This window comes from Alligator mississippiensis, chromosome 2 (genome assembly GCF_030867095.1).
Source record: "Alligator mississippiensis isolate rAllMis1 chromosome 2, rAllMis1, whole genome shotgun sequence".
Classification (NCBI taxonomy): Eukaryota; Metazoa; Chordata; order Crocodylia; family Alligatoridae; genus Alligator; species Alligator mississippiensis.
The window spans coordinates 9,562,654-9,589,129 of NC_081825.1; the positions used below are offsets into that span (position 1 = coordinate 9,562,654).

The 26,476-nt window shown below is 41.2% G+C and overlaps 1 protein-coding gene across 7 annotated transcripts in view; it reads left to right on the forward strand.

Annotated features, from left to right (window-relative positions):
• CTNNA2 (catenin alpha 2) overlaps positions 1 to 26,476 on the forward strand; it is an 884,847-nt gene that overhangs the window by 129,971 nt on the left and 728,400 nt on the right. For all 7 annotated transcript variants that reach the window (XM_059721437.1, XM_059721436.1, XM_059721434.1 and 4 more), the window contains one exon: positions 2,199 to 2,305. In XM_059721437.1, the coding sequence (XP_059577420.1) occupies positions 2,204 to 2,305 (102 nt within the window). In that variant the 5' untranslated portion in view covers positions 2,199 to 2,203. The remainder of the gene's footprint in view (positions 1 to 2,198; positions 2,306 to 26,476) is intronic.

Genomic DNA, 26,476 nt, shown 5'->3' on the forward strand with positions numbered 1-26,476 from the left:
CAGTGTTATTTGCATCAGTTGTGTGGACAGATGCAAATTATACCAGTGTTTGGATGGGCAGATGATCGGCCTTCCCCCACCCCAGAGAAGCCTCTGTACCAGATCAGTGAGGGCCAACCTTTTTGATAGGCATGTCACAAATTGGCCTACATCATCCCCAAGAGCCACTCTGATCCCCGTCTTCTGCCTGATTTGCTTTCTGCTTCCTGTCCTGTCTGCTGTTGTGCTTCCCCAATATGATGCGTGCCACAAACACAGGTTGCCTGTACTGCTTAAGGCATGTGCACTGTGATTTGGCAACTCCTGCACTACGTGGCAGGGTAATCGCTTCTTTACACTGAATTTTTTATTGGCATCTGCCAATATGGTTGGTAAATAATAGGCTATCAGTATTGGCCAAGAAAATCTTTATCAGTGCACCTATAATTTTTTACCATGTCATGATTTGACGAAGTTTGACTTGATTTTCTTTTCATGGTTTTCTTTTAATTTATTCATGTACACCCCCCCCCCCCCCCCAAGGCTCAGGATGACTTACTATACCAAAATCATAAAAAAAGATGAACTAACAAAATAATAATAACACTATTTCCCAAAGAATTATCCAAAGTTTAATTCTACCTGCTAAAAGCATGCCCAAATAAATTTCCAGGATTGATAACATAGTAGTTGACATATACGTATGTTATAACTGATTTGTTTTAAAATGCAAAGCGTTTTAAAGTACTGACATAAACTGTTTTTTTTGTGTGCTCCAGCAGCCTTCTGCATCACATGTATCAACATCCCGGCACTTAAAAATGGTGGCACATTGAATGAGCTTTAGTTCAAGTGCCTTCAACACCACTTTTAAGCACAGGGGGGACACTTTAAGTGGGGTACAGGCAAGCAGGGCAAGGGTGAATATGAGCTGCCTGCTGTGGGCTTGGGGCTCTCTGCCCTGCTGTCTTTGCCCTGGGAGCTCCGCACTGGCTATGCACCCCCTGCCTGCCCAGCAGCGGGGGACACAACTTGCGGGGGGCAGGGGGCTCTCTAGCAAAAGACAGCAGAGTGGAGAGCCTTGAGCCCATAATGAGCAGCCCACATCTGCCGTATGGAGAAATCGGGGGTGGGGGGGCACATGCCCCACCCCCCATGCCTCCCCCTATTGGGTGCACGGAGTGGTGAGGGGCTGCCCCCGGCCGTGCCTCCTGGACAAGCCACACATAGCTCCATCCAACTCGCCATCCTGGCCCCAGGTCCCATGCACTACCCTGGCTGGGCAGTGCCCTCATCCCCTATGCTTGCCCCTACCCCACTTCCTACCTCACCATGGGTCCTTGATTTATCCCGCCCCCTCTCTCCCACCCTTTTGTCTTCATATATTTATCTGCAGGGAGCTGCTCTCCACACTGCCCGACTGTATTCCTGGCCATGTTCATGCATGTGGCACATGCATGCAACACCCCCTGCATCTTGTTCCTGGCAGCCCCAAGCAGGACCCCTTGCAGGCTAGAATGCTGCCTGCCTGGAAAAGGAAACCCACCATTTCCTCAGGGAACCCAGGCATTTGGGGGCTCCAGCCCAGTGGGAGAGAGGGTACCCAGGTGTCCAGGGCCCTGGCCAGAAGGCATAATTATTGGTAAACATTGGTTACAACGGCCAAAAAAAAACTAGTAGCCAATAAAGTTGTTTCCCCTTTTATTGGTGCTGATCCAAGAGGCAACCGATATATCGGAGCACCTCTATAAAATAAATAAATAAAAATAGTTTTAAGCGTTGTGGGGTTCAAACCTTTCTGAATCATGTCTTTAAACTCTTTCTGAAATCCTGTATGTTATAAACTCTTTTTTAAATGAATGTTGAGATTTTCCTGTAATTGCCTGTTTTGAAGAGCTGGGGCTTTAAGGAATACTGAACACTGCAAGAATGATGATGAAATTGCAAGGGTTGGCAGCTCTGTAAATAGATTCAGTGTAGGCAGCATGACGAGTTTGTCATTAGGGATGGGGGTAGACACGCACTTTGTGAATGAGTTCAGATATTTTGTGAAATTGGCAGTGGGGCTGGGTACACATAGATATCACTATTTTGCAGGATTATCTGATACATATCTTGTGTGCATACAATATGTAAATAGCTCTCTATATGCTAATTAATTAAACAGTATATAAAACTATGCACAATTTTACAGGTTAACGTAATCTTGTCTATTTTAGGGAGTATGACTTCTGCAACTTCACCTATCATTTTAAAATGGGACCCCAAAAGTTTGGAAATCAGGACTCTTACAGTAGAGAGGCTATTGGAACCACTTGTTACACAGGTAAGTTGTGTTTTGTATATTAGTTATCTTCCATGTGATGCCATATCTAATCATAATACAAAAAATCTTAGCACTTTGTTAGTAGAGAAGTATGACACAAAAGCTCTACCATACCCTTTGTACTAAGCACTCTGCAAACATAAAGTTAGAGGCTCTTGTTTCAAAGAGTTCATAGTTAAGGAGAAAAATAACACAAAATAGTATTCCTTTTCCTTTATATGCACAATATAATATTTAAAAAATATATACAATATTTTTATTATGTTTATATATGACATAATTTATAGTAAAAATGGGTCTACTAGGGGTTACTGATATCTGTTACCCAAGCCATCGTATGTAAAGGATAGATCTTTGTGAGTGCTTTGAAAGATGCGTATACAGGCTTTTTTCTAAGAGTAATATTGGAAAGTCATAGCAAAGTATGGCTGGAAGGGACCCCATTAAGTCATCTAGTCCAGTCCTCTGCCCATAGTAGGGTCATCCCTGACTGTTGATGGATCCAGGATTTTGTAAAGGGGATGCCAGAGCAATGACCATTGCAGCAGGGGTGGCTGCAACCCTGTTTCCAGCCTCCCCTCCTCTCTCACCCCACCGGAACAGATGCTATGCCCTAAGAGCAGCAGCTAGGGACTCTTTTTAAAGTCCCAAATCAGATAAGAATCTTCCCTTTACCTCTGCCACTGTCTCCACCTGGCCCTAGGTCCTGCTCCAGCCAGGCTGCATGGAGAGTTGTATTCGGCTGGGGGCAGTGGCAGCAGTGGTGGGTGAGTTCCTCTCCCTGAGTCCTTGCGTGGTGTGACAGGGAACACCTGTAGGGACCAAGCTGGAAGAAGGAACCTGCCCACTACTGCTATCCAGAGATGAAGGGAATAAAAGAGTATGGGATGTTCTGCTGAGCATGAAGGGAGAAGGGAGGTGGGGGAATTCTTAAGTGGTTTGGGGATTTAAATGAAGTGCCTGGTTGCTCTTTCCATGGTATGAGCTGAAAGGGGTGTAATTGTGCCATTGTATTCCCTCTGGATCTACCCCTGTCCCAGACTCAATCATCCCAGCCAGGTGTTTGTCTAACCTATTCTTGAAAATTGTTTTTTTGCAGCTTGAGGCAGCTGTTCCAAAGGCTTATTTTAATTGATTTTATTGATTATTTTAAAAGCAATACAAAAATCAGAAATACATGTATGTCAGAAACAACAAGTAAGTAATAAAGGAGAAAAGAATGAAAAAGGAGGTGGGAAGAAGGAGGGATAGAAGAAGAAAGCAGTCTGCAAGGACTAATAATTAAGTTATTTAAATATTCCAAGAACACTTTCTAAATTGCACCAAACTTTTCAAAGTAGATAAGCTTGCTAAATATGACTTTCTCCATAGATGCCATCTGCACCATCTCTTTATACCAGATTTCAACCTTCAGGGATGCTCTACTTGTCCAATGCAAAGATATAGTCCTGTATTAACTAATGAAGCTCAGCCTGTTCCAGTGCTTAATTACCTTCATAGTCAGGAAATTCCTCCTAACTTCCATCCTAAATTTCCTTTGCTGCAGCTTAAGGCCATTGCTACAGCCACAGGAAAAATGTCTATCTGCATCCTCTTTATAATCACCCATCTGGTATTTGAAGATTGTCATCAAATTCCCCTTTGGTCTTCTCATCTCCAGATTACCATATTTACTCAAATATTAGACAGCCCTGAGTATAATTTGCCCCGTCCCCACCCAATAAGTAGATTCTATATATGGGAAATTTATAAATGTGTTTAATTGTCCAGGTATAGAATCTAATAACTGGATGTTTGCCTTGAATTTCCTCCCTCCCCCTACTACAGCATGGAAAATAAATCTGGGTGGGGAGGGGTCAGGTAGGCTCCTTGTGTTCTGCCTCCCCCAGCAACTTCTCCCTGCAGCCCCCTTCCATGTCCTTACTGTCAGACCCTGCTCTCCTTGAGCACATGGAAGTGAGGAGCAAATTCAAAAGTCCTGACCTTGAACTAAACATAGCTGTAGTAATTTGCATATAGTACTCATACACTTAGTTTATGCAGAATTGATGCATTTTACCTTTTTGAAATTCCTGCAGGTTTTAGCACAAGTACTCCATAAACCAACTCCCTTGGTATAGTGTGCTGCTACAGTGAAGTAACTGTTAAAAATAACTGTGCCACACGTACGGCACTGTACGGGTTATTACTGCACCGATATATAGTCTTTCCAAAAGGAAGAGGTCTGACACAGTATTGCACAAAAACTGTACCAAAAGAAAGTACTAAATCACAGCCCAGTAACATCATTGACATAGCAACACATGTAGATGTGCCCACTATGCATAATATTAGTCCAAAGTCAAAAGGCTCGTGATTTACCTTATCGTTCATTGGGCTGGACCCAGTGGAGTCGATGGCATTTCAAGCTTCTCAGTACGTGCGTGTTCTCCAGATACCCGCTCCACAAAGGACCCATGTGCTAATTAGCCCCTGCTCATGACTGGAACCTGGTGTTCTTGTCACAAGTCCTGGGATCCTCCAAAAACTGAGATGGAGATGCAGTGCAAGGCAACCTGATCTGGCTTCACCTCATGGATGGCGGGGGCCACACTAATACGTGACAGGCTGAGAGAGGGGACGACAGAGGGATTCTGGGTGAAATGTTTGGGGCCCTGTTTAGTGATGTTTGCCAGACATTTAAGGCTGGTGAAGAAATGGGACTCATTAGAAATGGGAAAGAAAGGCACTTCTCAGCTGTGGGAGTGAAGAGGAAGTCAAAATCTATGCAGTATAGTGGCTCCCCATGACTTGAAAAAGATTTGGCACTAAGGGGGACCATGCTCAATGGGCACTACTGTGTATCTTGTTCAGAGGTCCTGCGCTAACCTATCCTTGTGGCAGGTTCCTATCATTATGGTTGCCCAAGATTGGGCTATGTGTTTTATAGTCACGCTCAGTGTTGGCTCCATTTAGTCAACTTCAGAGCTGGTTTCTATTATTGAATGCATGCTGCTTTTGGTAGCAGTTTATGGTAGACAATGTATTTAACGAGGTTTCCTTGTATGTAAATGTAAGATGAGGGTCTTCTGTCTTCATGGTGATTGGGGAAGAAACCCTGTCTTGTATTCATGTAAAAATGGTAAATAATTGTAGTTCTTTATTTTTTTCCCTCGAAAGGCATGCTTCCCAAGCCTCTAGTCTCTTTTTGTCACACTGTTGGACTCTTTCCAGTCTGTCTACATCTTTTCTGAAGTGTTGAAATTAATATGAATACTATTTTGTACAATTCAAATAAAAATGGTGTTAAGTATTTTTTTAAATGATCTCCTTGTATGGCTCCCATATTGCTTGTTTCACATTACATCACTTACCAGTAAAATTTCTGCCACCAGAAAAGAGCTTGGCTCGTCTTCTATATGATGACAACAGGATTATACATTTTGTTTTCAAATTACAGTGGACATATTTACCTGGACTTATTCAACTCTGCTGAAGTTTTCAAAAGGTTGTTGGTTTTACTTTGTGTAGTCTGTTTTCTTGCTGACATGGAGGGTCAGTCAGAGTGGTCCAGCTGATGGTCTGAAACCGAGCAAAATTATATCATGATGCATTTGTGCAGTGAGAGGTTGACAGAAGGAAAGGGTGATGAGTCTTCCAAGGATGAATTTGCTGCTGCGGTTCCCCACGGTGACTATAGACAGTGTAAGATCGTTCAAGAGGGGAAAATTCGTGGTTGTTGGGAGGGTGGGTGGAGACCCCAGGGACGATTCAGATTTCCTGGGCAGTTGAGAGCAGCGATGGAGCTGGGATTTTCGGGGTTGCCTAAATGAAAATTGGTCTGTCTGGATTCAAGTTTGGCAACAGTTGTTTACATTAACATGAGTAAATAAATTACCATATCTAACTCGGTGACCATGGTTTCTGCAACAGTGAGGGATGACCTGCTTGAGGCCCTGAAATCAGCCACTAATAAGAAGAGTACAAGAACACGTATGAGTTTGTTTTTTTTTCACTTCTTGGCAACAAGGGCAAGGATGGAGGCAGTGCACAGCCCAGCTCCTGGAGGAGACAGTTTGTAAAGTTCAGATCCTTAAATAGTTCCTTTATTTCCCAAAGCCATAGATTTATTTATTTATTTATTGTTTTTTGTTAAAGATCAAAATAGAAAATTTGATTACCTAGTCAGCTCTCTGCAACATAGGACACAGAATTTTGCCTAGATGCTCAATATTGAGTCCAATAATTTGTATTTGATTTAACACACCTTTTCCAGAAAAGGAAACCTGTATTGATCTGAAGGCATCAAGAGGTGGAGAACCTGGAATTCCATTGGCAGGCTGTTCTTGTAGTTAACCACTCTTAATGTTTAAAAAGAAAGTGCATTATTTATAATTTAAATTAATCTGGCTTTAATTGATCAAGCAATTTTATACCTTTGTAGGGTTAAATATCCTGTTAGACCTGATACTTTTTTTCCATCTATCATGTTAAGTCACTTAATATTTTTTGTAAGCTAAAGAAGTAGAATCTAAGTCTTTCATTATAAGGCCATTTTCTAAATTTTCTAGCCTTCAACCTATTTTTGAGACTTTTGTTTTGTTTTGTTTTTTTATGGCTAATGCTGCTGGAATGCAAGAAGAATCTAGGCAAAGAACACTTAAAAAAACCCTACAACCCAAAACAGAAACATGTTTCAGAGAAATTCTTTGTGTCTCTGTGTCAACCAGTCTCCTATTCACTTGTACAAGTCATCTTGTGCAGTTTTGTTTCTGTGACATCTCATAGCTAATAATATGTCAGTCTTACAGAGTTCTAGTAGAAATGTTGAAATTGTATGGGAACCTTTATAAAATTGCAGGCCATTAATAGATCTCTCCCTGACGTTTGATAATGTAGTTCACATTTGATTCATTTGATGCCATGGGCTGTATAGGCAGACGTGCAGTCTATGCAGGGCAGAAGATTGTGTACATCCCTGTGTGGCCTACTGATGTGGGTGAAAATCAGTGATGGTTGGATACTGATCACTGACCTTTCAACATCCAGTTGTGATGGCAGCTGTATTTTGAAGACTCATTGAATACTTAGTCTGATACTGCTGCTGCTGGGCTGCTGAATATACCTTGAGCATAATGAAGACAGTGTATCTACATGTTAAACCATATAAACCTATTTTAGAAGACTCCTGGATTCTGTGAAGATAATGAAAAATGGCAAAGTGCCAGCTTCTGATTGCATGCCAGCAGATATCTAATGTAAGGTATATGAGCCCTATCTGACAGACTGCACCAGCTTTCCTCTTGAATCTGGGAGGTGAGAGTTGTTCCTCAAGACAACTTGAGGACCTTGATTAAGATCTTTTGGGGATGCAAATGTAATTACAATCTGTAGCAGAAAAGCAGTTTGAATGGAGAATTTTGTTTGTAAGTGATGAAATACAAGCCAGGATACCCGTAACCAACTGTTTGTGTGTATGCTGGGTGGCAAGCTCCCAGGGACCCTTCTTTATCTTAATTTATAATGGTTTCTAGTTGGTTATCAAACCTCCAAAATTTTGAATGATCCCAGCAGCATAAAATATTGGTGATCTCTATACTTGCTAAAATTTCTATACTGTTTAATTTGTTTATTAGCAACTTGGATGACGGGGTGAAAAGCACCCTGTTTAAATTTGCAGGCAACACCAAGATTTGGGGTGAGGTGGGCATGCTAGAAGGGAAGGACAGATTACAGCGGGACCTGGACAGGTTACAGAGGTGGGCAAATGAAAATAGGATGGGATTCAGTACTGACAAGTGCAGGGTGCTGGGCTTGGGCAGTAGGAACCAGCAGCATGCCTATAGGCTGGGGAACTCCCTTCCCGAAAGCATGGTGGCAGAAAGAGATTTTAGAGTTATTATTGACTCCAAGATGAACATGGGCCAACAATGCAAGGACACGGTCAGTAGGGCTAACTGTACCTTGTTGTGCATCCGCAGATGCATCACAAGCAGGGCCAAGGAGGTGATCCTCCCCCTCTATGTGACACTGGTCAGGCCGCAGTTGGAGTACTGTGTCCAGTTCTGGGCACTGCACTTCAGGAGGGATGTGGACAGCATGGAGAGGGTCCAAAGGAGGGCCACTTGCATGATCCAGGGACAGCGGGGCAAACCCTATGAGGAGAGGCTATGGGACCTGAACCCGTTCAGCCTGCGCAAGAGAAGGCTGAGGGGGGACCTGGTGGCCATCTATAAACTTACTAGGGGGGACCAGCGGGGTTTGGGAGAGACCTTGTTCCCCTGATCGCTTCCCGGAGTAACAAGGAATAACATCTATAAGTTGTTAGAGGGTAGGTTTAGATTAGACATTAGAAGGCACTACTTCACTGTCAGGGTGGCTAGGATCTGGAGCCAACTTCCAAGGGAAGTGGTGCAGCCAGCTGCCTTGGGGGTCTTTAAGAGGAGGCTTGATGTTTACCTAGCTGGGGTCATTTGGGCCAGTTTTCTCTCCTGCCCAGGGCAGGATGTCGGATTAGAAGATCTACAAGGTCCCTTCCAACCCTACATCTATGAATCTATGAATAAAAAGTGCAGTGTCTTCCAAAACTCTCAAGATATCTGGAAATGTAAATATAGTGTCATGGGAAGACAGTGTCATTATTTTAAGCCAAAATGTTCCCAGTCTTAAACTGGGCTCTCTTACTAATTACAGATCTCAGTCTTTTATACTCTCTTACCTCACTTGTTTGCTATTTGCTGAAACATAGCTGGAAACCATCTTTTTGTAAATTGTCCTAAATAAATGGACACTGAAGAAAACCATATGCATCCTGAAGGAGTGGCAGAGCTCAACTTGCCAACACTGATATCTGTTGACTGCATCTTACCCGTAGCCTGATACGGATGGGATATTGCAAGCAAAGTGGCTGTTCTTAGTTGTCTTGGTGGAACTTGGAGGCTTTGTCTAGGTTTTTAAGACACAGCTAGAAAAAGCCATGGTTGGGATGATCTAGTTTGAGCAGGTGGTTGGACTAGATGACCTCCCAAGGTCCCTTCGCAACCCTACTTTTCTATGATTTTATGATCTTATGGGAAAAATGATTTTAGAAGTTCTTGATTATATCCATTCTGTTACAGAGGTTGCTAGCTGTCAGATTTAGAGGAATGGATCTTGTGAAAGTAATTTTTTTCCTAAATGTATATGTCAAGAAGATTTCACATTAGTAGCAGCAGGTTTCTAGCACTATGTCTTGATATCGCAGTTGAAGTTTTCAGCATTAATATGAACTTGCTGCAATGATTTAATTTTTGTAGTCATTATGAATGACTGGCATTCACTGTCATTACCTTTCCAGAACTCTTAAAGTTGATTTATTACTTTTCAAAAAACCTTTTATGAAGAATACGAAAAATAGGAGAAAATACCAATCCGTGATAAATAAAGATGCTTAAAGCGTTAAACCTTATGAATACTCTTAACAGGGTGTGGCCATTAGCAGTCTATTTAAATTTTACTGTGCAGCTGAATTGATTACCCAAGTAGTGTGGTACAAGGAAGACTTAGCTGCATACAGATATTCATTTCTGCCAGAAGAAATCACTTCCAGTAGAAAAATAGCCTGCGAGCTAGACTGTACAGATAATCCTCCAGCCCGCAGCTGGAGCATTTTACAGGCAAGCTCCCCAGCCAGGGGCATTAATGGGTTATTCCCTGAGCCACTCCTGCCCTTATAGGAACTGGTTAATTAACAGCATGTCCTCTCCCCTGCCCAGAGGGAGCAGGCTGTCAAGTGGCAGTTGGCAGCTGCTGAAAAGTAGCAGCTGCCACAGCTAGCCCGGGAGGGTTCCTGCCCCAGGAGTGTGCCCTCCACCATCATCCTCCACCCAGGGATGGATTGGAGAGGGGCACTCTGCCATAGTGGGAAGCCCCCCCAGTTCTCCTCTGTTGGAGAATAGCTCTGCTCCGTTAATCCCTCCATGCTGACGCAGAGCAGTGCGGGGTGAGATTTGGAGTATTTTGCTGTGGTATAGCCTGGCACATGAGCCTGCCTTGCACAGTGCTGTTCTAGATCAGCTGGGGAGTGTGCATGGCAAGGGGAAGCCAGAGGGTCCAGGAGCCAGGCTGGGAAAAGCCTCTGCATGCCTGGCTCTCAGTCCCTCTGGCTGTCCCTTGTTCCCCCTTGAACTGCTCCAGCAAACCAGCAAAGTAAAAGCTGAATGTCTTTACCTGTCCTTAAATGAGCAATCTATTTAGAAAAGGGGGAAGAAAAAAAAAAAAAAAAGAAATCCACCTGTCTATAGAGCTTGCATTTTCTGCTCTGATATCTGAAGAACTATACTCTTTAGGCACCAGTAGTTGTACCTATGAAGGCTATATTGCTACCATAGTTAAGGTTGCATTCAGTTTTGCATTTAGGAACACAGGCCCTTTGTCTTCTATTAAAAGGACAACTTATCTGTCCCAAAAGTTCAGCGCAAATTATTTGTATTGAGCTTGAATTTTCTCAGGAGTTTCAAGAAAATTGGTTCATTGGTTTCTTATTTCCAAGTTAAAACTTACTATCCAAAAAAGTTGTTTTGTTACATAGTTAGTCCCCAACCTTAAGGGAGTGTGTTTTTCTGAAGCTGTGCAAAAGAGATACTAGGATCTGGACTGGGGCAGATTTAATGTTTTGTTGTAATATCTGTGTGGCAGTTGGTTCCAGTAGAGGTAAGGCTCTCTCTGGAGCAGAGGAGTAAAAGATAAGTCATGTAAGATTGGACACCTTAACTAGTTCCTTGGTAAGTGTGTTTGTTTTGTATTTTGCATATAAGTGAATTTTAACGCATGAACAGGAAAGGTTTTACTATTGATGTCCCCCAACAATTAAGTAAAAAAACAACAGTGTTATAAGATGCATTATATTTTTCTTTTAGAAACTATTAAACATTCAGTTAAACCAATTTGGCAACTCTGTAGATGGATCCTAAAATGAATCCCCATAGTATTACAGAACCACTGGCCATCTTGAAAAATGAAGTCTCAAATGGGACACACAAATGTCTTTCCATGTCTTCTATATTTAAACTATTTTCTTTTCTAACTTTAATTAAAAACCAGTTGTCAAATTACCTAAATGTTAAGTGCCCAATGATTGGTACCTTAAAATGCATTTAGGTACATAAATGCATGACTTGATTTTCAAAATGTATTGAGGAAAGAAAGCTGCCGCCATGGAATAAGATCCTTTTTTTATTTTGGTACTCATACTTGAACGTTTCGGCATGTTTTTTTAATGCACAAATTGCAAAATATTAGCGATGCCTCTTGAGGAATCTGGAAAAGTCATAACTAGCCCTTGGGGATCTAAAGGTAAAGGTCAAATTTTCAAAAAAAGAAAAGCCTACATTTAGATGCTGTGTCCATATTTAGGCACATTAATAATTGCCCTGATTTGCAAAAGTGCTGAGGATCCAGTAGCTGCCATTGAAGAGTAAAAAAAAAGAGCACTGAATTGACAGATGGATTTAAAAAAAGGGAAATAGCCCAAGAAAAATAGTGATTCATTGAGACATGGGAGTGGTATATTACAACTGAATTTTAAACTAGCTAATTATTCCAGAAGCTAAACTAAGGGTAACCTGTATGCTGATATAAAAGGAAAAAAGTACACCAAGGTTGTCTGAGCTGGAGGCAAAAAAACCCATTAACTGGTCATGACAGCGAATAAGAAATGACAGAACTGCATTTATACAAGGAAGCCCTGAACCAGCAGTCTAATTAAAGCTTTCCATAGCTGTCAAAGATCTGAGACGGAGAACTGGAACTTGCTGAAGTACCCGTGTTCCCATTGCTTGTCATCATATTGAAAAAACAACAGATGTGCTGTCACGTGCCTTTTGACTTTCACACTACTGCTACAATTAACTGAGACTTTCTAAGAAAAAAATGTAATTGAGAGGAATTTAGCAGACTTTTTATTCCCCAGAGGAAAAAAAAGGATTGAGTAGATTTATCTAGCAACTGTATCATTTTTTGTTGTTGTTCTCCATTTCATCCCAAAATGAAGGGCAAATATGTAATTTCTATATTCCAAAACGAAGGGCAAATATGTAATTTCTATATTTGTTTACCGGTTTGTTGTTTTGTTCTGGCTGCCATTTTTCTATCAAATGTCGTCATTACAAATCTTACGTCACTCTATAAAAAATAATTGAAAGTATTTCCTCAAGGAATAATGACCAAATTGAAGTTGTACAGACTTGGGGTATTGGCAGTCCTGGACAATAATTAAATAGGAATGGTGACTCTTACGGTGACACATCAGCTGTGTACAAATTCTAGCCACCCATGTTCAAGAAACAAGTGCAGAGAGGGGCAGTGAGGCCTGCTGGGGGAAGGAGGGGCCTCTGTTAGGAGAGAAGTCTTGAAGAGGTAGGCTTGTGCAGAGTAGTGAAACACAAGCTGAATTGCATCAGAAGAGTAAATCCCAGCAAAGCACAATAGATATTTAAGCTGAAAAACAGTGTTGTCACACATGGTATAAACTATTTCCAGATCCTCTCATTACACCTTTCTCGATACCTGTTTCCTGCATGAAGCTCCTCTGTAAGGTAGATTTAGCAGGGGACCCTAAAGGTGCAGTCAGAAGTTATGATTGTCATGTGATTGGTCCCTTGAAAGCACTGTCTAGCTATGCCCTTGTAGCAAGAAACCTTTTTTTTTTTTTGCCTGTCCTCCCCCACCACCTCCAATGTGAAGCCCCTCTATATGGCAAAAAGCCCCTTTTGCAGTATTTGCCCTCTTTTGGGGATGCTTTCTCTTCTACCTGTTCTTCCTTCCTCCTCCTTCTTCTTTTATTATATTATTGGTTTTATAGAATAAAGTGTACTTGTAAAAAAAATATAGTTTGTAGATGCTTTTATAGGTATAAAATAATATTCTGCATCAGTGTGTCCCCCTCCCCCCCACATTGTATTTGGTCTATTTGTTGTATGTGCCATGGCATTTCACCTTTTTATGTTTTATAGTCTATGCTTTTTAACTTTGTAACAAATGTACTTTATGTTTAAAAGTAAGTTGTACCATGTAACAATGTTAGCAAGGGTGGGAATCGAACCTCAGCTTCTCTGTATGGAGCAGGTCCCTTGAATGAACCTTGGTTGATTGCGTAACACAGTAGCTAGACAGGATAACAGGCTAACGAGTGGCACTTAACTTCTACCAAACTACAGACTAAGGAGAGGAAAGGATCAATACAGAGCCAGGAACTCCCTGAAACTTCACTGTTAAAGGTGCAGAAGCCCCGGTTTGAACTAATCACAGCAGTGAATTAATCAAACTTTATCAATGGACTCCCAAGACTGCATGTACCTGCAGACATGACCCCTGGGGCTGACAGCTACCATCCAGCAACCACCAAGGGGGACATCCCTCAAGGTCAATGATCCCTGGATTGGGTAAGCCTCAAAATTGGGGAGACACCAAAGTCTGCCAGAGAGGGATAAAAGGCAGTGAAGAATGACCCCCAGTGGCGCCCTCTCTGACCTGACCAGCACCCTTCCTGTCCAGCCAGAAGGACCAGCTGGCGACCCCCTTCTGAGGCAACATCGCACCGAAAGAAGCCTCGACTGGCCATTGACGGCAGATTCCAGTGCTTGGGGATAGGTATATCATGACAATGGTGCCTAGTGTTCATAGCTATCTGCTGTGAGTGTGCATGTGTGCATGAATGTGTGTGTGCTTGAGGAGATCATCCCCAAGGTTTATGATCTGACTTTTGCATCTATTTAATAAACAAGAATTTTATGATGATCCAGTGAGTTGGTCCTTTGTAGCCAACACCCTCATGCAGCCCAGCCCTGCTCCCAGTGTTGTCTTCAGAATGGGAAAGGAGAAGCAAGCAGAGGGAGCTCCATCTGGGGTTTTTTCAGCTGGCACTGGAGGGTGGGGTGGGTGGATAAGAGCCCCTCCCCTGAGGTGGGGGGTCTCCAATCCATCTCTAGTGCTGGATGAAAAAACCCAGTCTGAGCTCCCTCTGTTGCCTCCCCCTTCTCACATTCTGAAGACAGTGATAGGGCTGGGACAGGGGAGAGCTGTTGCAGACTTGCAGCTGCTCCAAATTGCAGGTGGGTCCCCCAACCCTTGGAACCCAACAGCAAATGTCTGTTGGGTCCAGAGCGATCACTGTAACTCATGGTGCTTCCTCCAAAGTGTCATGAGTTACAGTGCGGCGCTGCACCTTAGGAGAACAGCCAAGATGGTTTCCATCGATTTTGATTTCTTCTTGAAACATACTCCAACAGCTCTGAGGAGGTTTAGGGAAAGTTTTTTCCAGCCCCTTTAGACCCAATATGCGTGCATGAGGCAAACACCTGACTAGCAATATAGGATGACTTTTTAATGTTTGACAAAGTTACAAGCAACTGAAAAACAGGATGGGAAGTATTAGACTACTATAACTATACATGTTGCTTCTAGTGCCAGCTATATTTACTGTATTCTAACACAGCATTATAGTTGAAATATCAGATACATGAACAGAATAAAATTAAAATTACAATTCCAGTGCTTCTAGAAGGAACTTCTAAATTATGATATAGAAATAAATACCTTCTTTTGTATTCCAGAATACTGCCTCTGTGCAAGTATTTGAGCTCTATGTGCTGGATGGCCCTAATTTTTTTTTGGCTTTGAAAATAATATTCAGAACTAATTTTTTTGTTGATAGTACCAGTTAATTAGGGGTAATTGTTTTTAGAGTTAGATTTACAAAGCTGATTTAAAAAAAAAAAGAAAAGAAAGCTCCTATAATGCTAAATGAAAAAGTTTAGAATATTTTTCTTTCTAAGCTATTTTCTCAGCTTGGTGGAAAAGGAATTTCATGAATTCCTTCAGGATGTGTTGTGAATCTCATACTCAAAATTAAGCTAATAATTCATTGTTTGTATGCCAAGAATGATTTAATAGTACCACACCAACCTTTTCTCATGCTCAACAAAACAAGATGGAAAATGATCTGCCTGCTAACTCTCTGCACCAAGTTTTTATGTCAAATATATAAACTAAAATAGAATAGGATTTTGCCACATCATATTACATTTCTTGAACTAAAATATGGTAGCATGATTAATGGAAAATAGGCTTGGTCAAAGATATTTTATTGGATTATACTTTTGCTTTATAAATGAAACGCTGGTATAACACTTAGAAGTCTGTAAGATGTTTGACTTAGAATTGCATGCCATTCTGATTAAAAAAGCTGTACAAAATCAGTGTAGCACATATTAAGGGTTTAATAATGAGTGAACATGTAGATTACAATAAGTAATTGTAAATGAGGAATCATCACCCAATTACTGTTTCTTTCTTCTGTTCTTTCTTTTTTTTTTTTTTTTTTGCTCTAGTGGAGTCCTGTATTGATTTTTTTTTTTGAGCCCAGTTCTATTTAACATCTTTATTAATGCCCTAGATGTGGAAGAAAACTTAACCTGATTACTGATAGAGTTTGCTGCTATCACAGCTTGCAGGGTAGCATGACAAGCAGTGGGTGAGGCGCCTCCAGCCCTGGGTACTGATTTTAGATGAGATGCCAGCATGGCAGCCCCTGGGAAAGCACCACGGCAGCCCCTGTAGGCAGCAGCAGCAGCCTACGTTTCAGGGAGCTCAGCTGCAGCTGCCCCTATGTGTGGAAATCAGCATTTAGCCATCTCTCCTCCTGTCCCACTTTTCCCTCCCCAACACCAAAAACCCTAGTTACACCTCTGGATCTGTACAGAAAACTTGATGACTCCAGGAAGTTGGTGTCATTTGAACAATGTGTGTGTTCAGTATAGTAACATTCAAGATCAAATATATACAAAAATAATGTTGTAGGTGAGGCTTACTGGATAGTGACTTTTCTGCATCTTGGAAAGCAGCAACTCTTGAAGGGCATTTGGAGGTCATAGTGGATAACCAATGGAACATTAGTTCATGGTGCATTGCAGTGGTAAAGAAAACTAGTGTGATACTTGAATTGTCAAGCTGGGGAACATGAAGTAGTAGTGATATGATCTTGTTATATATCGGTGATAGTATCTTGTTATATGACATTAGTAAGCACATTGTTAGAATAACTCCTTGTTTGGTTATTCAGACTTGAAAAATGGTATTGATAACTTGGGAAGTGTTCTGAGTTTTTGAAAACCTTGTTTCTGTTGACGAATTGAAGCTTGATCTGTTCTGTGTATCTGTCTGCGCAGGGAAGTTAATTTGGATTAAGATAATGGGTTAATGAAAAATGGATTCATTCCCTATGTGGACCCTGCTGTTCTGGAATGTGTGTGAAATATGATGAAGCAGAATAAGGCTTTCTGATCTTGGATTTAATCTGGAATAGCGATTAAAATTGAAACAGGAAGTCTATCAGGAATGCTGATTCTGGAATGATTTTCCAGGTAGACAAACCCTAAGAGAAGGTTAAGACATAGTTTGGTCATGTTCTGTATACATTCTTGCTTAAACTGAAGAAGTCTCATAGAAAGGGTTTCTAAATTAAATAAAACAAGGTACAGTGGATGGAAGCAGAAGTTGGAAATTTAAGGAAAAATATTTAATGGCTACCAGAACGTTTATTTAGTTTTTGGGTAAGGTATTTAGCTATTGGAATAATTTATTTTGGATTGCATGGGATTGGTAGTCATCTAGAATCTTTAAATCGGAATTGGATATTTTTGTAAGAGACATGCTGTAACTTGCAAGTTTATTGAAGTGATATGGGAGTTGATGGGAGAAAACCTGTTATTAGGGGAGGGAAGACTAAAAGAGCATGTTGGTCATTTCCAGCCATACAATCTACAAATCAAGAGGCAAATAATACTGAAAAAAGTTAATCTCACTTTGCAGATCAGGCTCCTCAGAATCCCACATTCCATGAAATTAAATAGAGATATTTCCATTGGGTTTCAGGGTCTTTGGATAAAACTTAGATTAAGACTTGTAATGAGGATGAAGCTTGTGCTATAGCATGATATTACATTCTCATTTGCTTTATTGTTATTCACTGAATTAATTTGCTATATGACTTTGTATATTGTTTGTCTTTAAAAGCTAGAAAAACAACACATTCATTTGGATTAGTAAAAGAATAAAGCAATTACCCAATTTTATTTTAATCTTCATTAAATTAATATAGTTCTTTTTAATCCTTTGAAAAATAGTAAAGTTTTTTTTTCTCCATTCCACTTCAGTGGGCATACATCTACACTGAGCATTTGCTATGAATATTTTGAAATATGCACACACATTGCACAGTCCTTTGCTTCAGATTTTCCTGCGACTTACCAGGGAATATTTAGTTCTATTGTTGAATACACTTTCCTTTTTAAAATCAGATTTACATAATGTAAAGTTCTAAACATCTTTATTTGCTACCTGCAATGTTAATCTTTCTGAACAAATGCGGAGGGGCTAGACAAAGAGACAAAGACAAGTTCTACCTGGATGTGTTTAACTAAACATTACTTTTTACTCTGAAAATTATGGAAATGAAGTGCAGTTGAGACATTTTAAAGTGTTTGCCTTAACTGGTCAAAACTGTCATGGTATTTTCAGTCTCCCGTTTGCTAAAATCCCGGTAATAAACAGCTTCTGCAGCTTCATATAGGTTAAATGCAGACATTCAGGGAGGTTAGTGGGAAGTTAGCTTGTGTTAAAAATGGCCCCCCGATCTAAGGTAAGACAGTATCAGGGGTCTAGTGGGGGTCTGGGAGAACTAGCAGGATCAGGAGGGGATTGGGAGTCCATGAGAGGAGTGGGGGCAGGCAGGATCCATGGGAGTGATTACGGGGATGGGAAGGGCAAACAATCGACAGGAAGGATTGAGGGGCTGGCGGGATCTGCAGGAACAATCTGGAGGCAGGCGGGGTCTCTGATGGGTTGGTGGAGTCCTCAAATGTTTAATGGGATCAGGGAGGCTCAGAGAGTCCCGAGGGAGGCTTGAGGGGAACCAGGGGCTAGTTTTAGCACCCCACACGGGGACTCTAAACCCCCCATTCCTTCTGCCTTCCCCCCACAGATACTTACTTGCTTAGCTCCCAGCAGTGGTGAACACTGATAAATCCGGCACCCAAAGCAGCCTGTGAGGTGGGGCGTTTGGGGAGGGAGGTCAGGCTGGTCCATGAGAGGGCAGAGCAGTGAGGGGCTAGGGCAGGGGTGGGCAAAATGCGGCGCGGGGCACCTAACATTTTTTGGGTGCCCCGCGGGCTGGATAGAATGGCCTGGTGGGCCGCATCTGGCTCCCTCACCACCTGATCTTGGGTTATGTTCAGTTTCTCTTTCGTGAATAACTGTGCTGAAGAAACAGTCAAAAAGTTACTTTAGCAGTGTTGTGAAACTTTTAAACTTCTTTTTTTGGATGATGGAAATCACTGATCTATCTTACTCACTTTTATAGCCAAATATCAGTACCTGAATTTAAACTCTCTTTTATTTCCTTAAACCCCATCGTTTTACCAGCTATTTTGGTTCATGTTGTATAAATAAAATAAGCGAAATGCCAGTTGCTCAAATCTAATGCTTGGTGACAGTCAGTTTGTAAAATAAAAGTTTCTCAAGTAACCACCACAAGCAAAACAAAGAGGCTGTAACAGCTCCTACTGTTTTATGTAAATGCAAGCACGTACCCAGTGACTTTTCACTAAAATGTCTATTCTGGGTTGCACGTTTGCTTTATACTTAAGATTTTTTTCCTTAACTCCTTATGCCACATTTTTTGCCAACTGCGAATTCTATCAAGGCTTAAAGTTAAACATGCTCCAGGTTGTAACACAATCAACTACATCACACCCTTGATCAACTCTGTTCTCTATTTTGGGCAGCTGCCCTGGTATTTTCTTCCTGCTCATCCTCTTACAGCTCTCTGCAAGCTGTGACGTATGGATAACAGCTTCCAAGCAGCCCATTCAAGTACGTGGAGCTTTAGGCATTCATTTCTAGGTGTTGACATCCTCAGGAAATTTAGTTTTAGGCTCTTTTTTGTACCCACCCACCTGGTACCAGGCTATTTTTAGCTCCCCAGCCCCTCGCTGCTCCCCCTCCCCACGGACCAGCCAGACCTTCCTTCCCAAACTGCACAGTAAATCTAGCTTTAGGCATTCATTTCTAGGCATTGACATTGTCTCACCAAGTCCTCCTTCAGTGTCAACCAAAAAAAAATTACTATAACTTGGACTTTCATTGTCTTGCGGATATAGCGCTCCAATATTGCATTATCCAGCTCTGAATTTTGAAGCCATATGGCCCTGGTTTTCTTGGTGTCTGTCTGCTTACTTGAAATGCTCAGAACACCCTTCCACTGTTGTAGCTTCAAATCTTATTGAGGTAGTGCTCTGTGAGCTTGCTAGCTGGCAGGTAATTAGTTTCTCAGGGAAAGCTTGTGCAGGTAAATCTAGATGTACTTTGGCACTATGGCAACATACTTTGAAGTGCTCACCAGTTTTCTTGCTAATAGTCTTGTTCTGCATTACTGGCAAAATAACAATATATCACCAGTGTCAAATATGGTGACATTCGACGCACACTGAAGCATGAATTGGGGGGGAAAAAATGGTGATCTCTGTATAGAATTGTTGTGCAATTTTTACATAAGGTACATGCACATGAATAATATCCCTGGATCTTTCAGCTCTTCTTCTGTCCATGTTTTCTTGATTGTACAGTGCAATTCATTATTCATCAAGCAATTTTCTTTGTTTACATATCCAGCAATGGCATGCCTGTTGTGCTGATTTTTTGCAGCATCCTGTTAGAATTTGCCATCTGCATGACAGTGGATGTCCTGCCGGCATATTTTCTAGTTTTGATTTTCTGTTCCATTATTTTTCATGTGTATAGTAGAAATGAAAATAATATGCCTTTATAGATGCCAACATGCAGTAACTTAAGCAGTTACATAAAGCTTAAAAATAAAAATATAGTAGTTTTGAACAGCTATTTTTAGCTTAAATTGTTAAACAATAAAAAGACAAAAATACAAAGGAATTGCAGTTGCATGCGTTTGAAAGGCCTGTGCACAAAGCTTATTCCAACTAGGTGGCATTAGGGTGTTAGGTGAAAATCAACCTGACATCTGCTTTTCATGAAGTCTGAGTTCCTGTCAGCTTGCTTAAAGAGTTCATAGGTAGCCCATGTGGTCTTCATCCTGCACTGTGAATACTCAGGTGAAAAACAGAGAAGACCAGCATGGACAAATAGATTTACTGATTAAAAGGTCACACGCAAGCATCCAGCTAGGCAACAGTAAAAAAGTATAAGTGCTTTTATACTAATGCCAGAAATTTAAGATCCAGGCTGGGGAAACTTGACTACTTAGCAGTCATTAAAAATATTGATGTAATAGGTATCTCAGAAATGTGGTGGAATGGGGAAAATCAGTGGGATACTGTGGTACCGGCATACAAATAATATAGGAACGATAGAAGAGGTTAGACTGGTGGGGGAGTGGCACTCTAGATCAGACTGAATTGAATCAAATAGGGTAGATTTTTTAACTGATAAGATAGGTACCAGAGAATCTCTGTGGATAGAAATTCTGTGTTTAAAAAAAAGAAAAACGTACATCAGGGGCTATACTATTGACCCCCCAAGACCAGGATGGCAACAGCAAGCTAGGGTTGCAAAAGGAGTTGAGAGGACATGGCTGGGTCAATCTAACCTCAGGCCAGGATGCGGAGACGAAATTTTTTGACATTACAAAAGACTGCTTTGTGGGGCAATTAGTCTTGGAAACTACAAGAGGGAAGGACGTTCCTGACCTAGTTCTAAGTAGTGCACAGGTTTTGGTGCAAAGGGTAAGTGTTACTGAGTCACTATGCAATAGTGTCCACAATGCAATTGGGTTTGACATCTGTGTAGGAGGGGATATTAGAAGAAAATCTACAACAGTTGCCTTTAGTTTTGAAAAAGGAGAGGATACGAAAATGTGGAAGCTTTTTAGAAGTTGAAAGGGACCTCTAAGGAGGTAAAGAACTTGCAAACAGTTTAAGAACTCTGTATTCAGAGTTTTACAGATACAGAGCAAATGCATACTGCAAATCAAAAAGAAAAAGGCAAGCAGACCAAAAGACAGCCAATATGGTTTAACAGCAAACTTACAGAGGCAATGAATAGAAAAAAGGCTCTTTTCAAAGGTGGAAGTCAAATCCTAATGAGGAAAAAAAAGAGCACAAACCCTGGCAAATCAAATGTAAAACTATAATAAGACAAACTAAGAAAGAATTTGAGGGGGAACCTTGCTAGGAGCGTATCAAGTAACAATAAAAAAGTTATTTAAGTACATGAAGCTAAAGACCTACCAGAGGGTCTGTTGGGCCTTTGGATGGTCAGAGTGTAAAAAGACTGCTGAAGGGCAACAGGGCTGTTGCCAAGAAACTAAATATTCTTTGCATCTGTCTTTACCGTGGAAGATATTAGGAAGATTCCCTCACCAGATTCACTCCTGTCTGTGGACAAATCAGTGGAACTGATGACCCAAAATGTAGGTTTCAGTGGATGAAGTCATAGAGGAAATTGATAAACTAAAAAGTAGCAAGTCAGCTAATGGCATTCATCTTATGGTCCTGAAGGATCTGAGACCTGGAATTGCTAAACTGTTGTATGCAACCTATCACTGAAAACAGAGGACTGCCAAGGTGACTTCAATATTTAAAAAGGGCTCTAGAGAAGTCCCAGGGAACTGCTATCTTCTGTTCCTGGAAAGCTGGTAGAAACCATAATAAAAGAAAGATTTGTTCCATGTGTGGATGAACATGACTTATTGGGGAGAATCAGCATGGTTTTGTCAAAAATAAGTCATGCCTTGCTAACCCTACTTAGAGTTCTTTTGATAGTATCAATAAGCAGGTGATATAATGTATCTGGACTTCCAAAAAGCCTTTGATGAGGTCCCCCATCGAAGGCTCTTAATGAAGTTAAATAGTCATGGGATTACAGGGAAGGTCCACTTGCGGGTTAGACATTAGCTTAAGGATAATGTGAATATTAATGATTGGTTTTCAGGATGGAAAGAAGTCATCAGCAGGTCCCCCTGGGATTTTTGTTGGGACTGGTGCTATTTAACATATTCTCCAAATAAGGGGGTGAGTAATAAGGTGGCCAGGTTTGCAGATGGCACAAAATTATTTGAAGTGGTAAAGACCAAGGCAGACTGTAAGGAACTGCAGAAGTCTCTAGCACGATTGAGCAAATGGACAACTAAATGGAAGGTGAAATTCAATGTAGATAAGTGTAAAGTGATACACAGACAAAAATTCCCAAACTATGTTTACACTATGATGGGCTATACATTAGCTGTCACCATACAGGAAAGAGATCTGGGAGTCATTGTGGACAGTTTGCTAAAAACATTGGCTGAGCGCTTAGCAGCCATCAAATAGGCAAACACAATGTTAGGGGCTATTAAAATGGAATTGTAAACAATACAGAAAGTATCGTTATACCCTTTTATAAATCCATGGTGCATCCACACCTTGAATATTATGCCCAGTTTTGTTCCCCCTGCCTCAAAGAGTAGAGAAGGGCAGGAAAGATGATTAGTGGTATGGAGGGGCTTCCATATGAAGAGAGACCAAAGAGGCTAGGCCTATTTGGTTTAGAAAAGAGACACTTGAGGGGGTTGTGATAGGGATTTACAAAATAATAAATGGCAAAGAGAATGTATGCAGGGGTTTATATTTACTCTCTCGCAATACAAGAAGTAGGGATCACAAAATGAAACTAATTGGTAGTAAGTTTAAAACTAACTAAAATAAATCTTTTCGTACAGCGTGTAATTGAAGTGCAGAACTCATTGCCACAAGCTGTTGTGAAGCTGACAGTTTAAGGTTTTTGGAGGAAAGTTGTATCAGTACTTACTGAACATGGGAGTTAGGGGGACAGCCTCTGAATCAGAGATTCCTGGACCTTAAATGCTGGAGACTGGAAGTGGAAGAGGAACAGGAAATTCCTGGTCAGGCCCTGTTCACTCTCTCTTTCAATACACTTCTGCCACTGTGCGACACAGGATATTGGGTCAGATGGACCTATGGTCTGACCCAGTAAATGGCAGGTCCTGTGTTCTTAATAGTAGTAGTAGGCATCTATCTATCTGTGTCATGAGACAATAAAATTGTGCCAAGTGAAACATCAGCTCACTCAACATAATCTTTGCTTGGAAAATAAAGTGAAGCTGGAGTGACCTCTCCCATGTGCAGAAGCCTGGGTAATGTATATGGAGACACTGAGTTGCCTACACACCAGTGTCCCTCTCTTGCTGGTAGTTTGCTGGTTTAATCCAAAGGAAAGTCAGGTGCTAGTATGTTTGAAACCAGGTTGGCTGCAAGAGCTGCTGGAGCAAAGGAGAGCATATATTTATTCATTTATTAAGGCTCCACTCCTAGACTGGCTGTTGACCAGGGTTAAAGAGCCCAGTCTACCCTATCATGGAGTGAGTGGACTTCAGTTCTACAACCTTTTGGCTGCATTTCCTTTGCCAGGGATAAGACTAGTTTCCCCCTTTAGAGTGCTCTGCACAAAGCCATTGCACCATAGAGGTTGCCTAGTTATTTAACCACTGCCCAGTCTTCTCTTCCCCAAACTAAATAAACCCAGTTCCCTCAGCCTCTCAGAAGTCATGTGCCTCAGCCCCTGAACCATTTTTGTAACTGTCTGCTATACTCTCTCCAACTTGTTCGCATCTTTTCTAACCAAAGATAACCAGTTTTGAATGCCAAAGCTTCCACTCCCCTAGTGGAATTGGCTCAGAGACTTTCAGATAGAGGTATCTTTCCCAGCTTTCGTGACTGAATTTAGTTCCTTATTCACTTAACGTTGAGGAAGAACTGACTTTGGATGACTTTGGTTTTACATGGATTGAGGCTGAGTCCTCTTTTCATAGAGGTGGTGGTCTCCTCTGGGAATCAATGTTTGTACCTGTGTTAGTTAGTGATGAAAGTGAAGGTTGTGGCAACTGCAGATTTCCACATGATCACTTGTTAGTATTGAAGAAGAAGGGATGTAATAGATCTGTTATACTCAGCAGGTGAAGGACTTGGGAAGGAGGAGTTACCTCTATACCTCTTTAGGTCCTGCTCAGACTTATGATACAACCGGTTCCTGAAAACTGTGTCCTAAGTTGAAATGTCGTAACTGGGAACTGATTTTCCAGTAGGAATGTTATAAATGGGGGATTGGGTCCTGAACCAAGGCCCGATGCCCTATTTTCACCAGAAATAACCCAAAATTTTGTATCCAGTCAATTATAGATGAGTAACATAGCTACATTAATGTATTTATATTGTAAATAGCAATCATGTTGATTTGGAAGGACTTCTTTGAAATGACTGTGGACTTTTTGAAGGGCTCTTGGTTAGACTTTTTGAAGGGTTCTTGGCTGCAGGCTTTTCTGGAGTCTTGTCTGCTTTCTTAAAGAAGGTGTCCAAGGAAGTTTGGACAGATGATCTCTAGCGAGATGGGCAACTTAGCCAACTTGTTCGCTGGCGTGGCATGGTGTGGTTTCGGATTAAGCATTGTAAAGTCAAAACTCACATCAGAAAGCTGAAACAGGGTGTCAATTTATAAATGTCGTAGGTGGTGTCTGTTGCAACTCGAAACTTCTTAAGTTGAGGACTGCCTGTAAATAGGACTGTTGTTGTTCTGTGTTTCCTAGTACAATACACTGTAAACTGTTGCTGAGAAGAGGCCACCTTTTAGTGCCTGTCTGTTTATCTCTGCATAATTTTCTTCGTCTAAAGAGCAATTAAGAACATGGGATTGGGAGGGACTTTCCTGACCATTGATTCTAATATTCTACATTCTTAAGTGACCACTTATTCAAAACAGTACACAAGACTATCAACTTGGACTCCTCTAACACATCACAGCTGAGAAATATATCCTTGATTTTTCTTTCCTACAATATCGGATTGAAGGCCTTTTATGGTATTGATTTAAAATTGTTAGACCTGTAGTTGCCTTTGTTTTTCTCTCATTCTGCATGCAGTCACAGCATTTGATTTTATCTACCCATAAGGTATTATCATTGAATTAACTGTCATATTAATTGAATTCAGTGTGTCCTGCAAGAGTTATTCCATGTGTTGCTTCCCCCCCACCCCATATTTTGGGATGCTAATTACCTGGAGCCCTGATTTCATCCCGATTTTAAAAATCTTAAGTTTGGCCTTCATCTTGTGTTTGGTCATTTCTATTACTGTATCCTCATTTCCATCATTTTGTCCAACCTTGCAATTTCTGTTCTTTCTGAATTCTGTACTATGGGCCCTTGAGAGACATTTAAATAAAGGTGTGACAGGATCTGTTGCAGGATCCCAACAATTGCACTTTCTGCCATGGCCACATGTTCATGATGTGCTCCCTTGGCTGGAGGCCCCAGTCATCTGAGTGGGGCTACCAGCTGTGGGAACAGGGGAGCCCTGATCAGCTGAGTGGCCTCCCAGGATCTGAAGCACACGGGAGTTTTGAAAGGCTGCCAGGTGCTCCAGTGAGTGGGCACTGGCCTCACATTCAGTTAAGGGTCTGATAGGAACCAGCCACAAAGTTATTGCACAACATGTGTAATAAAACTTTGTGGCTTATCATGCCATAAATTGATTGAACATGTGGCCAGATCACTACTTAAGATGTGATTAGCCAGTTAATCGCACTGGAAGTGTAACGTTTGTCAGGGGCCATAGAAAGTAGCTCCCTTTACTGGTTCATCCTTTTTTCCATTAAAAAACCGTAACAGCCTCAGAACTTATACCAACTTGAAGATGAAAGCTTGTGTATTTTCAGTCAAGATTTATAAGGCTACCTCTGATTTGTAACGCTACTGCTGATTTTATGTAGTCTTGTCAGACACTCTTGAACAATGTTATTTCAGTTCTCCTTGAAAGCAGAAGGTATATTCCTTTTGGTCAGAAGTTTGATTTGTTTGTATAGATCAAGTTGTTGACTTTGTTGCTTTCAGGTTTGTTTTTTTAAATATTATTGTATCTTTATTATTTTTAGGGTTGTATTTTCCTTAGACTAGGAAACGTCCAAGACCTCAAATGATTGTGTCTCTGGACTGAGCTTGCCCAGCTTTTGCAACCAACATTTTCTGAAATGCTACAGCTTTCCAAATGCAGAGCTGTAGAGTGAGATGACATCTGCAAGGTTATTTTAGATTTTATTTAAATTCTTGCATGTGGAGACACTTGTTCCTGTCCCCTT